General features: G+C 46.9%; 1 protein-coding gene across 4 annotated transcripts in view; it reads left to right on the forward strand.

Annotated features, from left to right (window-relative positions):
- SRRM4 (serine/arginine repetitive matrix 4) overlaps positions 1 to 15,671 on the forward strand; it is a 50,086-nt gene that overhangs the window by 25,006 nt on the left and 9,409 nt on the right. For 3 of the 4 annotated variants that reach the window (XM_056326603.1, XM_056326604.1, XM_056326602.1), the window contains exons 5-9: positions 444 to 470; positions 1,191 to 1,241; positions 4,194 to 4,286; positions 5,276 to 5,438; positions 14,001 to 14,338. In XM_056326603.1, the coding sequence (XP_056182578.1) occupies positions 444 to 470; positions 1,191 to 1,241; positions 4,194 to 4,286; positions 5,276 to 5,438; positions 14,001 to 14,338 (672 nt within the window). The remainder of the gene's footprint in view (positions 1 to 443; positions 471 to 1,190; positions 1,242 to 4,193; positions 4,287 to 5,275; positions 5,439 to 14,000; positions 14,339 to 15,671) is intronic. The other variant, XM_056326605.1, reaches the window with a different exon arrangement.

Below are 15,671 nucleotides of genomic sequence, written 5' to 3' on the forward strand. Positions count from 1 at the left end.
GGCATGGTGCTGGTTTGGCTGGGAGGCTGCTCTGGAGTTATACAGAAAGGATTTTTCCTTTGCTACTTGGTCATACAGAAAACCGGGGAATAGCGTGGGGACGCAGAGGTGAGTCTAAGTACAGTACAAGACTATGGAGGCTGTAGCAGAGAAAAGGGACCCACCAGGGACAGGGGGCATATCTGATCTCTATAGAGATCTCAGTTATCCTGAGGATCATATTCAAAATTATTTACAGAGTGTGCTAGTCACTTCTACCACACCAGTTTTTCAGGTACACTCTTGCCAGCTGGCTAAAGGAGAGGCAGGGCCATTCTGCCCAACTGGTATGTGAGGTCTTCTCACAGTGCTCAGTCTAATGTTGGGCCTAAGCACACTGTCTCTGATTAAAATTTCCAATTTTGTGAGACCCTGAATTCAATCTACATATTTGTGTCTTACAGGTTATCCTCAAAGAAGAGAAGACACAGGTAAGGGTTGAGCAAGCGTGGGTGGTCCCTTAGAAATAGGAGTTTAATGGTCTCTTCAAGATCTCAGAAGGCTGATGTTCACTGAGTGGGGGCAGAAGACACTTTTTTTTTTTCTGTGTCTCCTTGTACAATCCCCTTCGCTGCCCCCATTCCATGCGGTTCTGGGGCTACCCTCTCCCTATTCAGACTGATGTGTTCCTCAGACCCCACAGGAATCAGGTCTCCAGCCCAACCTGTGCGATCAGGCACATAACTGGAAAAGACCTTGTGGTATAACCTAGTCCCTGGCAACCTCATCCATGTTGTATCCATCCTGCATCTTGTGTCTTCATTTCTCTTATGATTTAATTTGCAAACAGTACAGCATCCCCCAGCAGTGCCCATTTTTGAAACATTCAGAGTCAATGGCTTTCCAGGTGTGTACTGGAAGAACTCTCCTGATTCCAGTACGTGCATGTACAGTATCAAGAAGTATTAATTTTCTCTGTGAGAAAATGCAAAGTCACCAGGATGACTGATCCCTTTGAGGATCCTTTTTGGCTGAGCCCATGAGCCATATTTATCAGCAGGCACTCAGACCCCCTGTGCTGCGGCAGAATCATTAATCCCTTTCATTTTTATTGCACGATCTTGGGCAATCTAGTTGTAACATTGACATGTGATTGTGCAGCTTTTTATCAGAACAGAAATCTCCGAATTAATTAGCCATTTCTTATTTAGTTCTTCAAGCCCCAAAAGTAAGAGAAAGGAAGAAAGAAAACACAAAAAACAGTAAGTAGTGATTCATTGAGTTCCCTGCCCTGCCTGTGCAGAGCTGTGGGGCTAGGAAGTGCTTGATATGGTGGGTTCCCTGGAGCTAACACCGGCTGCACGGCCCTAAGCAATTCTCAGGCTTATTTCACAGCTAAAATGAGCAATTCTGGTTTTGCTGGAATGGAAGAGGGTTTGTAGAGGCTGGGGATCTTTCCCCTCCCTCTCTTTTGTGTCACCTCATTCAGTATTCTGACACAAGACAGTCTCGTTCATCCGGTCCTGGGCAGAGACTCCAGCTTTTCGGATGAGGGAAGCATGAGAGGATGAACTCAGATCTGCAGAGAGCAGCGCCCCACAGCCTCCACTGCCCAAAGGGCAGGCTGGCACGCTTACTGAGAAGGGCCTTAGCTCCTCTGTGTTTGCTGCTCTTGGAGGTTACAGTAGGGGCTACTTTGATATACATCCAGCATGCAGAGGGCAGTGGGGACTAAGAAAGAGAAGGGATTGTCTGGAGGTAATGGAGGCTGTAAAAATCTGGTGTTGAGGTTCCCATCTTTCCTGGAGTGTTAGCAGAGCACAATCCTTGTCCTGTGGGGCAGGCAGTCAAGGGGTATGGTATAAAATGTGGTTCCTGGGGGCTGGAAGGCAGACTTCTCTGGTTTTCCCTTCCTTCTCTGCCTTCTCCTGGCAATTGCAACTTGTGGCTTCTCACCTGCTTTCAGAGCAAGGAAACAGTTCTGGGGCTGAACCCTGGGCACCAACCCCCTGGTTGGCTTTGCTGGGACTTGGGATACCCTACTGGAGACAGAAACTGAGCTAGCAGAGAGAAATCTGGTGGTGTGTTTGGTGTTAATAGGACCCGGCCTTTAATTCTTCCCAACGCAACCTTTAGCTCTTAGGCAGAAAGGAGGCAGAGGAACAGTAGCCCCTGACACTGCCAGTGTCGCCCCAGTACGTACTGGGACTGAAGAGACTGGGAATCCACGAGGCACAGAGCATGTTGTGGTGCCTGCACAGGCCATCTCTATTGCACGCAGAAAGCCCATCTCCTTTTCTGAATGGTTTTTGCATGTTCAGTAGCACAGCCACTTTTTTTTTTTTTTCTCCTCCCCTCAAACTGTGCTGCTACACACCTAGAAATCTCAGTGGTAAAACTGGGGCTTCCTAGGTTGTCAGTAAAAGCAGGCATCTCCCCACCCCAACACAGCATTGGCCAGTAGCCTAACAGTGTGGTTAAAACAAAGATCAGATGCCCTTCTGGCCTGCACTGACCTAGGGGAATGAGAGCTGCTAGAATTGCTCTCCAGGGATAAACCAGGCAAGGTGCTTTAGCCCTCATCTTTCAGCTCACAAATCAGAGCTGAACCACTCCCGGTTTCTGCAAACCTTATTGCTCCTGGGCATGGATCAGATAGATCCCATGAGCCATCTCAGATCAGGATTTTTGTATAATGATGCTGCTTTGGCTTATCTTTGGGTAGAGCAACTGGTTATCTAAATCTCACAGGACCGTTTTTTCCTCCTGCAGAAAGGGAAACTCAGACTGGAGGGACTGATGCAGAGGGTGAAAAGCAAACATGGGGGTTTTCACACAAATCCACCGTGTGAGGGAGAAATGTTCAGTGTTGCTGATTTCAGCTGTATGGAAATAGGGAAGGAGTATCCTAAAATGTGAAATTTTTAAAAATATAATCATTGGGTGTGAAAAGCATCAGAGAAAACAGCCAGGCAGAGTTTAGGCAATTACCCTGGAGGTTGCCCTTTTGTCTTCAAGGAAATGCTGTTCTCAAGCTATTGATTTGCTGAGGTTTTTATAGCAGCAAATTGCTAAATGCTGTCCAAGCAGGTTGTATTAGTGCTGTCAGTGACTGGTACAGCGTGGCCATGAAACCAGCCTGTTCCCACCAGCTAACCCATCATTAGCTTTGACTGCTGGCACAGCGATGCCAGCCTGAGTGGAGAGTTACCCAACCAGATCCAAAATGACTGTTGTGGTGGGCAACAATGAGAGGGAATGGGCACAGAAGGTGACAGGTAGCTTGCCACCCACAGCACCCTGCTCTCTGCATGCAGGACTTCAGCTGTTGGTGCGGGTAACAACAGCCCTTAAGTAACAGGGCCAGATAATTCATCAGTAACATCCTGAACGGAGCAAAGGGAAGCACAGCGGGGCACTTAACCTGGGTCGCTGTGCACGGTTTGCTGGTAACTGTCCCATGGCCCTGCCAGAAAAGGAAGCAGCAGTGACTGGACATCTATAAGAAGACAGGTAAAATGGTCCTGCCCCTCAAGCAGGAGCTGTGCATAGGGCAGGCTGGGTTAGGGAAGGTGTACTTTGTTTGTATAGCAACCTTAAGAACTGCCCACAGAACTGGCTAGACCCTCCTGCCTAGAGAGGGTGAGGCAGGCTGGCTGTTCCTGAGTGTGCTGAAGTATTTGGAGCCTGTCCTTTAACAAGGAGCCTGTGCTACTGAGAGAGTTGGAGCTTTGTGATGGGTTGCCCGGATGGATGGTGCCCCCCCAGCAGGGTTCTGAAGTGGGAAGGTCCCAGGCTGTTTCTTGGTTGTCTTAGGGTAGCCTGCAGGATGAAGGGCAAGCAGATGAACGGACAAGCATGTAGCACTCTAAAGCCTTTAAATCAGGAAGGACTGGTGCTGCCTGCTGTACTCCTGCCTGCTAGTCCGTAGATCTTCCCCAAGCAGGCTACAGAGCCAACCTAATAGCTTGTAGTTAAAATGCTGGCATAGATCTCTGTAAGATGGCTTTCCTTAATGTTGGTGTAGCTATGAAGGGATGGAGAATTTCTCATGCCTTGGTGTCCTGCACAATGTTTCAAACACCAATCTCTTTGGTTTAAAATGCAGATCTCCTTTCTGATTTGAATGTTAGTGACTTCAGCCTCCAGCTGCTGGTTCTTGCATGCCCCCAGCCTGCTAGCCTAACGGTGGTTTTCCTCTCTGCTTCTTAAAGCTCACGTGGGCGTGCCCGGAAATCTCATCGCCGTCGCCACTGCCACTCTCGCTCAGAGAGCTCAGACTCCCACTCCCCCAGCTGCCGAAGCAGGTAACATCACTGCTCCCTGAGCTGAGTGTCCTGCAACACTTCCAAGGACATGATTGCAATAGTTTCTGTGACCCACAAACTCGCTGTGTGGAGCCACGTCCCATTCTGGTAGCGGCTTTGTCATGTACTGGGGGTTGAGCTGCTTGTGGTCTCGGCCGTAGAAGGTTTTGCCTCAAGGAGCAGTGGCTGCAGCTTTTTGGTCTGGCAGTCACTTCTAATCCCCATGGCTGATGATCAGCCCATGACAGCTGATTCCAGCCTAGTCTCCCTTCCCCAGCCCAAGGGCTCTGTACTGCAGATGTCCCAGGAAGCCCTTAAACATGGTCTTAGCAATGGAAATATATTTGCCCATGGCAATCTATAGCCACTGCCTTTGACCTGATTAAAATTTCTGTCCTGTGGATGACAGATGCATCCTGGGGCCAGCTAAGTGGATGCTGGTGCTAGAGCCAGCATCGCTGCAATAGCAAGTTGCGTAGTTTATACACATCATGAGTTAATGTTTCACGTTTTCTGAAAGCACTTGGACAAACCACCCCCACTTTCCCACTTCACTCCTCCTAACTACCGGGCATTTTCTTGTGAGAAGCTGATGATCAGTGGAGGGAGGAATGCAATCAGTAATTGGAGGGGTGGGTGTTCATGCAAGAGTCTGTCTTCTCTTGGAGGTGTATTTCCATAGGGATATTCAAGGCTGCGTGGAAGTATGGCTTGCCTTGAGCCACCATAAAATCATGAATTGGAGCTGAAATTTGAGATTAAGGGCCAAAGCCTGGCTGCAATATATATATATATATATGTATTTTTTAGAAGTAGAAAAGCAAAACACGCCTTTTCTCTCCACCATGACCCTATAGAGCAGTCATGTAGAAGACCTTCTCCCACACACAATGGCCTAACACAGAGTTGCCAAGGGTTTGGATGGAGCTGGTAATGGGCACTACTGCAATACTGAGGAATAATGGTTTGGCTGTTCTTGTCTTCTGGAGGCACAGAGCCAGGTCTCGGGAGGAAGGGCATAAAGCACAGCGAAGACACTCCCGGTACCGTTCAAAGATCGTGGCAAAGCGAAGCTCCTCTTCAGAGGTTCAGGCCAGCCAAAAAGCCAGCCAAACCCTTCCGCTCTACAGCTTCCTGTCTCCTAAGGAAGTAGTAAGTATTACACATTGTGCTTCTTTGCTTGAACTAGCCACGGGAATCTGGGCAAGAAATCTGACATGAAATTTTTATAACTCAATTATAGCAATGTTAGACAAAGTTGGTTAAAACTGTATTATTTATTAATGATGCTGTTCTCCAGTGTATTTAAAGTCATTCCTTCCCTCAGCACTTTCACAGCAAGGGTGGGGCTGCAGAGGGGAAAAATTTGCAAAGGCTGTAGCCTATGAATAATGAATAGAGGACATTTAACAACAACAACAAAAAAAAGTGGCCTCCAGCAACGGTATTTTACAAGGAATTTTTCGTTATTCAGTCTTTGCTCAGCTGGATGTGAACTTAATTCACTGGTCTTCATGTCCAAAAGTTCAGTCCTTCGGGGGAAGAAAGGGAAACAAACATATATAAAATAAACATTTACACTTAATGAGTTGGTGATTATTGGCAGGGATGTTTTCTGACTGATTATCAGGATCCTTCTAGGATCACTGTTGCTCTGAACTGACAGGCCTAGGGGTCAAATTCGGAATTTATGAGCAGCTCTCATTGATGCTAATGGGAACTGCATGGGCAGCTGAGGGTAAAATCAGGCTCAGTGCCTTGGGATGTTTTTTCATATATACGGAAACAGATGATATAATACATGCCTTAGAATTGAGGGAGCAAGAGATGGAGAGAAATATTAGATACAGATTGATATGAAGTCTTCCTTTTCCATGGCACGTTTCCCCTTTGTTCCCAGTAGCTGCAAAGCAGAGGTGTGATGCTCTTTGATCGTGGTGTTAGTATCCGATAGGCATTCTGGAGAGATAAATCGCTACATAGGACTCAAGGTAGTGCAGAATCTGGTAGTCATGCATGTGGATGTGTAACATTAGAGGTGTCTTGAGTGCAGAGTCCTCCAAGCCCCAGAGTGGTATATAATGGGGAAATGATTTTTCTCCTTTAGGCCCAGTCATGAATTGGAAATAGCTCAGCCATACACAGTAGCTACATCAGATATGAGAGAGATAGTGCCAGCAAGAGGAGAGATTTTATCCACTCACACGCGTAGACAGGATTCTGATCAAAATACACAGAGATTATACGTGAGTACAGACAGGCACAAGCTGTCTCTCGGCATTATAGATATGCATATTTGCTCTTGCTATATACATCTACTGAGTGTGTAGTGCACATGTGAGTCATTGCTTATAAAACCATATAAGGTAGAATGAATAGCTGAAGCTGCACACCACACTCAGATGTGTGTGTGTGCATGTGCGCATGCAAAGAGAGAATAACAAGGTATGAAGCTTTTATGGCTGTGAGCCTGGGGTGTTGCCCTCTGTCATCTTGGGAAGATAGGAATGAGTTAAGAGCTCCTCCCAGAAAACAACTAGCCAAAGACTGCATTATGTCACTGGGGTCTTTTTTGGTTCAAGCTGCATATTTCACATAAATGTTTTCAAGTCTGAGCCTGGTTTTTAATTAGTACTAGGCTTCCTCTCTCTGAAGCCAGGCTCCCTGAGTCCTGTGAGGCCGACTGCCAGCTGTTCTGTTCCCTGAGCAAGAGTAAACTCTAATTTAAAACTGTAAAAGCTTTAAAGTGAGCTAAACTCGAGCATGCTGCACTCCGCTTCCTACTTGTTTCACTCAGGGTAAATGAGCACACAAGCTGCAGGGCAGGGAAAATCAGAGCTTTGTAGTTACAGATGCAGGGGGTGAATGCAAAGTACAAGTCACAGGCCCCTGATGCATCCTTTCTAGTAAGGGTTAATAACAGAGGCAAATATTTCAATGACTAAAAGGCATCGGTACCTTTACTATGTTAACCCACTAATGTCCTTTTGTTCCCAAAAATAAGTTATGTGCTCTTGGGACATCATTCAAGGGTACATTTAAGCACTTGTATAAATTGAAGCCTCTGGTTAAGTGCTGCCCCTGAAATTTTTCTGAGTAAGGTCATTAAATATCATGTACTCAAAACTGGCAAGGGAAAAAATAGAACGGGAACTTTTAGTCTCATTTATTAATGACTATCAACAACTCTTTGATGCCTCTCCTTTTTGCGAGTTAAATGGTTGCTCTATAAATAAGCTTAGTTCTGTCAGACTCAACTTTTAGAGCAGCCTGGATGTGCTATAAAGTGAAAATGTGCTTTTGCAGAAAATGTTGGTCACAAATCAAAAATAAATTACTGGGAAAGATTTTGTGGAAAATTCCAGAATTGGGATTAAAAAATGCCATGTTTGTCCTCTGTGGGAGTTGGCCTGTCACAGTCCCTACCCTTCCCTCTGGCCTGGGCTTCCAAGCCAAACCATCCTTACCTAGGGAGATCAATCCATTGTCACATCCCCAAAGGAGAGGGATTGTCCAGGGAAGATCACAACCTGCAGAAGAGACCCAGAGAGACAGTACACAAACTCCCATGAGGTAATTCTATAGCACTTTGAAATCAAAGATTTTGCTTTTTAAGCCAATTTTTATTCTATATTCTTTTTATTCTGAAAATCTGAAGCATTTTGTGGTACATTCTGCCATTCCCTCCCTGCCCCAACCCCCTCCCCTTGGTTTGTTTTCTCTCTTGTGTGCTGGAACAGCCACAACTTCTAACTAGGTCTACCTGTATCTTAGGAGGGATAAAGCATATAAAATAATGCCTTGCCCATGCATCTACCTCGCTGCTTCTTTCCCTCTTGCCTTTATGCATAAGTTGATGCACATGCATGCAAACACGCAGAAACACTGCAAAGTTCCCTGCTACTTTTCTTTTTGGCAGTGAATTTCCAAGCTTTTCCCTCTCATTCTCCCTTTAATCCTGTGCAGCCGCAATAGCCACCTATTGAGAATAGGATTGTGGGTCTGTGCCTCAGCATGCAGAGAAACTGTGGGTAGTATGCAGCATCTATTTTGGAACAGAAAACCCTTAACCCGCTGCAGACACTTTATTCCACAGCAACACAGATGTATTACATGCCACTGTGCTTTCAGTTGAGCAGTGCAATATAAATACCTGCAGGGTATGAATCTAGTTGCCTTTGTTGTACCTGATGAAGATAACTGCATGCTGCATACACTTTCCTTGCCAGCTCCTTTACTTCAACTGAAACCCATTTACAATGTCACAAATTATCACAGGCTTGAGCCAGCTTTTCAGCAAGGCTCAGTGGGGTACGCTTGTTCCAAATGATGCTGTTTGTCTTTGGGCTTATGTGTCTGCAGAAAGGTAGAAGTGGGGAAATCCAGTGCAAAGGCTGGGACAGTGTGTGTAGGAGGGCTCAGGAAATCTTATAGCAGACCTGCATATTGGCTTGCTGTTGCTTTGTTTTCTAGCCTGGGTTTTGGTTTACATAGGAAAAGGTATTTTTTTGACTGTTAGGCAGCATGGTTTTGACAACAAACAGGGCCCCTGAAGAGCAAAGAGACAAAGCCTTCCATAAATATGTTAGTTGTTATCTTTTTCCTTTTCTCCCCTCCCAGCCAGGGGATTGAGGTTACCTCTGGTTATTGTCTGGCATATTTGCGGTGCTGTGCTGGGACGGCAGGGAGGCCAGCAGCCTGGGGTGAAGGAGGGATGCCTGCAGTCATGGAAAGGCTGTGCTGTACGTCAGTCACGCACCAAAGGAGGTGGTTTGCTCTAATGTAGTGCCAGCCTGGCCTGAGCTGAGGTGGGGATACACTGGCCTGCGTTGTGCGATACTGGCTGCACCCCAGCAGGCTGAAAAGCTCTTTGCAAAGGAACAAACCTTTGCCTGGCATTCTCAGGAATTTAACCCCAGCAATGGATCTGTGAGCCAGGCTGCTCAGCAGTGTTGCCATCCAGCCCCAAATAACCCAAGCTCTGACATTGCAGGGACAGTTGTGTCACTGCCTCCATGCTCCTGGACTTAGCTTAGGCCTTGTGATAAAGAAAGCCTTACCCTGAACTCTCCATGTAGCAAAAAAAAAAAAAAAAAAAAAAAAAAAAGAGTATTTTTCACTCAATATTCCTTGAGTCAGGGATTCGTAATTGTGCAGAAAGGGGTTATATTGTATTCCTACAGCACGGGTATTGTTTGTACTCCCTTAGTAAGAGAAGTTGGCTTTTCAGCTGGGGCAAATCGTCAGCAGGGGTGAGCCCACTTCCCCCAGGTGAAGGCCTACGCCCAGCCCTCTGCTCTGGAAGAGGGGGTACCTCAGACCAGGCACACAGCCTTGCTCCCCTGAGCAGCTCCTCTGGGCAGGTGCTGCTCCCCACGCCGGCAGCTCCTCAGCAGATGTCTGCCAGGCCCTTGCCGAGAGCAAGGCTCGCCAGGGTCATTGATGCAAGTGCTTTATTCCTTTCATTATTACAATGCACAGAGAAAGAGAGAAGGGGAGACATTATGCACCTCTGAAAAGGAAATTAACTCCACTTTGAAGTGAATTGCAGAACAAGAGAAAAAAAGACCCAAGAAAAAAATCCTCCAACTCTAAGTGAGGCTGTGCCATGCTGCTCATTGATGGGTCTCAGTCCCCTTATGGCTGAGAAAATATATAGTCGTCTCTTGCCTCAGGGCTGTTTGCAGCACAGTAAATGGACTTGTTTGGTTTAATTGGAAGACAAGTAGTGATTGTATTTTTGTAACCTATTAGATTGCACTGTCTCTTGGTCTAGGATTGCACTAAAAATTAGTCTGGAGTATCAGTGAGGGCCTCATTTCTACTTCCCCTTCATCTCGATTACATAATGATTTGGAAAAAAAAATCCAATAAATATATATCTTGAGTTCCCTTGGGAGCAACAGTGGGTCCCCTGCTGAAAGCTGAAGGAAGCAAAGTTCACCAAGACTATTTAATTACTTCTTAGAGAGGGGGGAAAAAATCCAAATGTTCACATAGAGAAAATTAGATTCATGAAAGAGCAGACTTTTTTTAAGACACCCTAGAAAAATAAAAAGCCATTAGAATTCAACTGAGCTCTGCACAATGTTTTCAGATGTGACGCTCTGTTTCCATCTCATGTGGCTGGCATGCCTTTCAGAAGCAGTAAAATGGGACCAGAAGCAAAGCCGAGGTCATCAGATAGGGAATTTATCTAGGCAGACAGGCAAGTTGAGTACCTTGAGACTTGTCCTGGCTCTTGCCACAGGACAGAGATCTCTCCCTGAGCCCTTAGGAAGCTACTGGCTGCAGCCTGGTGCCCCAAGGTGATGGGGTTGGGAAGCTGCTGTGCACCCCCCCCGGCACCTGCCTAGCCCCAGCCAGACCCTCCAGCCCTCACAAGAAGTGGCCTCCATATTTCGCTGATACCCACATGTTGCCTCTTCCCAGAGTGCTGCTACCAGAAATGTTGAGCTGTGGAGGAGCTTGTTGATCCCCCGGTCATTTGACGGATTTTGTGATGTGCTGACAACAGTTGCTACTTTGAAGGTAGACATCAGCAAAGGCAGAGTAAACCCATGCAGCCGAGGTCCCAGTGGCAGCGTTGAGAGCTGTTTTAGAAATGCCAAGGAACTGCTGTATTTCTTGGCAGAAACAAAGGCCTTTTGGTTTAGACTGGGAAGGAACAGAAGCAGTGTTTGCGTGTGCGATGCTGGGGTCAGTGTCCTGCAGAGCAACCGCTGTGCCCCCTCCAGACTTTTCCTACCTTTATAGCCAGGGAGTATGTCCCATGGTAGTTTTGTGCTTGTACATATTAAGTGGCCAAAAGCTGGTTATCTTCTGGTCAGGGTTCAAACCTAATGCAAGCCATAGCCTGTCTTAAAAAAAAATAATAATCTGGTGCCATATTTTAAAACACGATCCTGTATCTTCAGCAATGTGGTTGGGGAGAGTGTAGTGGTTCGTAGCGAGGCCAGTTCTCTCAGAGTTCTGGACGTGGCATCTGGGTTTCAGAAAGAACCGGTGAAAACCAGACCCAGATACCTGGCTGTCTTATTCTCCTTTGACCTTCCAATTTCTACTCGTGTGAGCAAGGTCTGGTCAAGAAGTGCTAAAGCTGAGAAGTAGCAAGGAGCAGTACCAGATGCTCAAATGAGGACTTGTGATGTGTGTCTTCACTCACTCCTACTTGGGAACACTTGGGAGATGTTTCTGCTCTGTCCAAGGCTTCTGCATTGAAGGTGCAAATTGGCTAGTGAGGAAGGATCACTTCATTTCCCACATCTGCTGCTGGGGCTCCTGGTGCCTCTGAGTTAGAAGTTAGTATGGGGTGAGGATGGGGAGTCTCCAGCTCCAGTATGGATTTGTTGGAATGAACTAATTCCTGTCCCTCTGTCCCTTATCCCAGAAGCAGTAATGCCTCTCTCTCTGGCAACATAGGAAGCACTTGGAGATCCTCCAACTCCAGGCATTTTCAGAGCGTGAAGATGTTTTGGGCAGTCATCATTCCACAGCCCGTATGCTGAGAGCCACTGCATTTGTTGGTAGTTCTGCTCTGCTTTGAGTCTCTGCTGTTGTCTGAGTCAGCTGTCCCTGTCCCAGTTAGCACCTCTTGAACTAGGTCGAGAGCAACCTCCACGGGGACAGAGATCAGATGCCACAGGCAGGAGGGTGGATGTGAAGGCACCACCTGATGGGATGAAGGAGGTCCATGTAAAAAGTGACACGGGTGAGGTCTGTAGACCCTCTGTGTAGGAGAAAGAGCCCTATCCCTATACCAGCCAGTACAGAGCTAAGCTCTCCAAACGGACTGTCCCTATTCCTGCTGTGTGACAACTGATGTAGGTCTCCTCGGCTCCGTGAGGTATTGCCAACATTGCAATGTGATTTTCTCAGCTCAGGATACCTCAGATTTGTGAGGGCATGTCCCAGGTCCCCACTGTGGAGAGCATGGCACAGAGGGAGGTCATTATGTGCCCCAGAGTGTGGTGTAAAGACGAGTGCAGGTGTTTGAGGGGGCATGGCTTGCTGGGAACATGTTGGAGGACTATCCCAAGTAGGGGGGAACTAAACTTCTGTGTCCACATTCTAAGGACCCTGGACCAAACCTTATGGGCGGGAACAAAGAGAGCAGAGCATCTGAGTGAAAAAGGAGGTGGCCACACAAGAGTGCAGATGTGCCAGGTCTGCGTTTAGCCCTAATTCTCACCCCATTGCCAGGGCAGACATTAGTACTAACATAGCCTCACTCCCAGTACCGAAATGTTCCTGGACTGGCTCGTGTAAATGCCTATGGAGTTAAAACTGAACTATAAAATACTCAAATGATATAAATCCCCTTGGTGGTGCTCAGGGACCCAGACAACAGCCCTGCCCAGAGCAGCCTATGTGGGTTTGGGGTCCTTGCTGACCCTGTGGGGTTCAGCAACCCACTGCAACCCAGCTAGGCTTAACCCTCATGCAGAGGCTGGCAGGAGCAGGGCTGTCGTCCCCTTCCTCATAGGTCTCCAATGCAGCACGGGGAGGGATATTCTTCCTCCTCTACTTTATTTTTTTAGTTCTTCCTTCACTTGAGTTCCCTTTGTCACTTCCATGAAACCCAAGGGGATTTAGTGCAAGCTGCGACTTTTCAGCACAAGCGATCCAGCCTCCAGGAACAGGCTGGACAGCCTAATTTAAAGCAGAAGGAAACAAAAATGAATAATAAGTGAGACAAGCAAGCAGACAAAAAGCAGTCATGACATTTGCATAAAGGAGGCAAGTGAACAGTTGGCAGTGTGGATTGAAGAGAGGGTTTATGTTTTTTTCATGTAATTTGAGACTCTAATGATGGACTTATGTTGCCCGCTCTTCCTTTTTTCTTACACCTTACCTACTAAAGGAGGAGTTCTTGATGGGTAAGTGGATGCTATCCGCAAGACACCAGGGAATTTGAGGTCACTTGAGCGCATTAGCTGTATCTTCTTTAGGGGGTAAAAAAGCACACAAAGAAGTATCTGTATACCTTTTTATTTCCAGGGGAATTTTCTTTTTTCCCCTTCCCTCTTTTTTCTTTTTTTTTTGTTTTGTTTCAAAGTGTTTATTTGCCAGTTTTTACTTTGTACAGAAGCCCTTACATTTTATTTTATTTTTCTTTGCTTATTTTAGTGACATTCATACAGCCTCTTTATTACAGAAGCTTTAAAAATCCACTTATTTAAGATTTTGTTTCATTTTCTTTCGTTTTTTGTTTCGTTTTCTTTCCAATGATTATGCAGGGGGGGGTTATGTATATACCCTTTCCCCCCACACCCCTTTAAGGTTAAATAAGGGCTTTGTCCTCTGTTATACTTTTTTATTTAATTAGTTATTTTGATTTTTTAGTTGCCCGTTTACTTTGTTGAATTCTTTTGTTTAACATGAATCGCATGCTGATACTCTTTGCATGATCTCTAAATCTTCCCGTTATCATAGCAGGGGGAAAAGAAGTTTCTTCTTACTGTGGATTTCTTTCAGGGATATGTGCTTTTGTTTTCTTCTCCTCTTTCTTCTTTTTCTTTCTCTCTCTCTCTTTCTTTCTTTCTTCCTTTGTTTCTTTCCTTTTGTTTCAGTGCATCATGATGGTAAAATTTCTGGGTTTATTTAAAAAAAACCAAACAAACAAAAAAACCAAAGAAAAAACAAAACCACCCCCCCCCCAAAAAAAAAACCCACCACAGTTCAAACAATGCCAAATGGCTTTTTTGCTTTCAGATCTCTCAGTCAGGGTCTTCTGCTGACCTCTTTACCAAAACAGACAGCTCGCCTGGCAACCTAGCCAGCCAGAATGGAGAGTATCATGAATATGACTCAGGAAACGATACTTCCTCCCCTCCCTCCACTCAAACGAGCTCATCCAGGTCAAAGGACAGCCAGGAGAAAAGAAGTCTAGTCCATGATGGCTTTGGCCATGCCTTCTCGTCCGGGAAGCCCAAACTGGCCAACAGCGATAACAGCTCTGATTCAGGAAATTCCTTCACCAGTTGCTTTTCCCAGACCAAGGGAACAGCTTTGGAAAATCTGTCTCCAGATGCCCAGGGACAAGACCGAAGGTCAGTGATTACCAGTAGCTGCTGCTGGCAGCCAAATACCTGGTACATTGTTGCTCTGTATCTCCTGCCTGCTTGCCAGTTGCTGTGGTGAGCAGTCAGGGAGGTTTTTGTGGTCTGGAGGCAGTTAGATATGAATTAGACCCACGGTCTTGCCAGTCTGGAGCCCAGAACTCAGCAATGACCAATACTGTAGCCTGAGGAGGATGATGAAAACCTAGCCATCATACCCCTGGACATGGCTTGTGCTGGCTTTTCTGGCATTAATGTGGCTGATTGCAGGGTTTGGCCCCAAGCTGAGCTGTGTCCTGAGCACATCCCTACTCTGCTGGGCATGACCGTGTCAAATAAAAGAGTCACTGGCCCTTCTGGTCAAAATCTGAAAGGTACGTCAGGGGTTGCTGTGCTAATTCTCCCCCTCTGCTTACTGTGGGGAAGGGAGGCTGGGTTCATTTTCACTAAATCCTTTATGGACTGTTCTTTCACCTGTCCGATGAGCCAAATGCAGCCTGCCCCATCTCAGCTCATTCAGGACTGGTCCTGGGTGACAAGCTAGCATGTCCTGCAGGTGGGGAGCACAGAGAGAGGCAAGTACCTGGCTGGCTGCGGGGTAACACAGCAGCAGCTCTGTGTGTGGGGGCCACAGAGCGTCAAGGCTGGGGACAGGAATCAAACCGCAATCCAGTGTTGCAGGTCATCATCAGGAGAGGGGAAGAGATGCCAGCCTCCATAACTGCCTCCCATTCCTGGGGGTTTGCCAGGTGATGCTGGGGATGAAGACAGTGAAGTGCAGTGGCTGGTACCCAGGGCTATGCTCAGACAGTGGTGTTAGGGACCTCTTCCACCTCAGGTCTTAAAGGCTGAATGTTAGAGCCAGGATGTGGTCTGGAGGTGGGGGCAATGAATGAGAGAGGAGAGGGAAGCCAGGGGAATTGGTGTTAGAAAGAACAAGCCCTCGATTTTCAGTCAGAGGGTAAAACGTTAGGGTTGTATATAGTTCTCACGTTGTGACTCCAGTGGGATAACTCTGCCTTCATATGGGTGGAGCTGGGATTGCAGTTGGCCTTGGCAGTCTGGAGGCTGCTTGCTGCTGGGCTGTAACCCCATTCGTACCCAGGGTGCTTCTGGGAGTGGATGAATTCACGCAGCCCTGTCCAAAGGCAACATGCCCACTTGTGCTGCTCCACAGCCGGGCTGGAGCACAGGCTCCTGCCCTGCCATGCTCTGGCTTTCCCTTGCTCCAGCACTTCTCACCTCGCTTCCTGCCCAGGACCTGCACTGCTCGCTGGCCTGATCCAGGCTCTGCCAACCAGACACCTCTGGTGTGTTGGGCATG

The sequence above is a fragment of the Falco biarmicus genome, chromosome 1 (genome assembly GCF_023638135.1).
Source record: "Falco biarmicus isolate bFalBia1 chromosome 1, bFalBia1.pri, whole genome shotgun sequence".
NCBI lineage: Eukaryota > Metazoa > Chordata > Aves > Falconiformes > Falconidae > Falco > Falco biarmicus.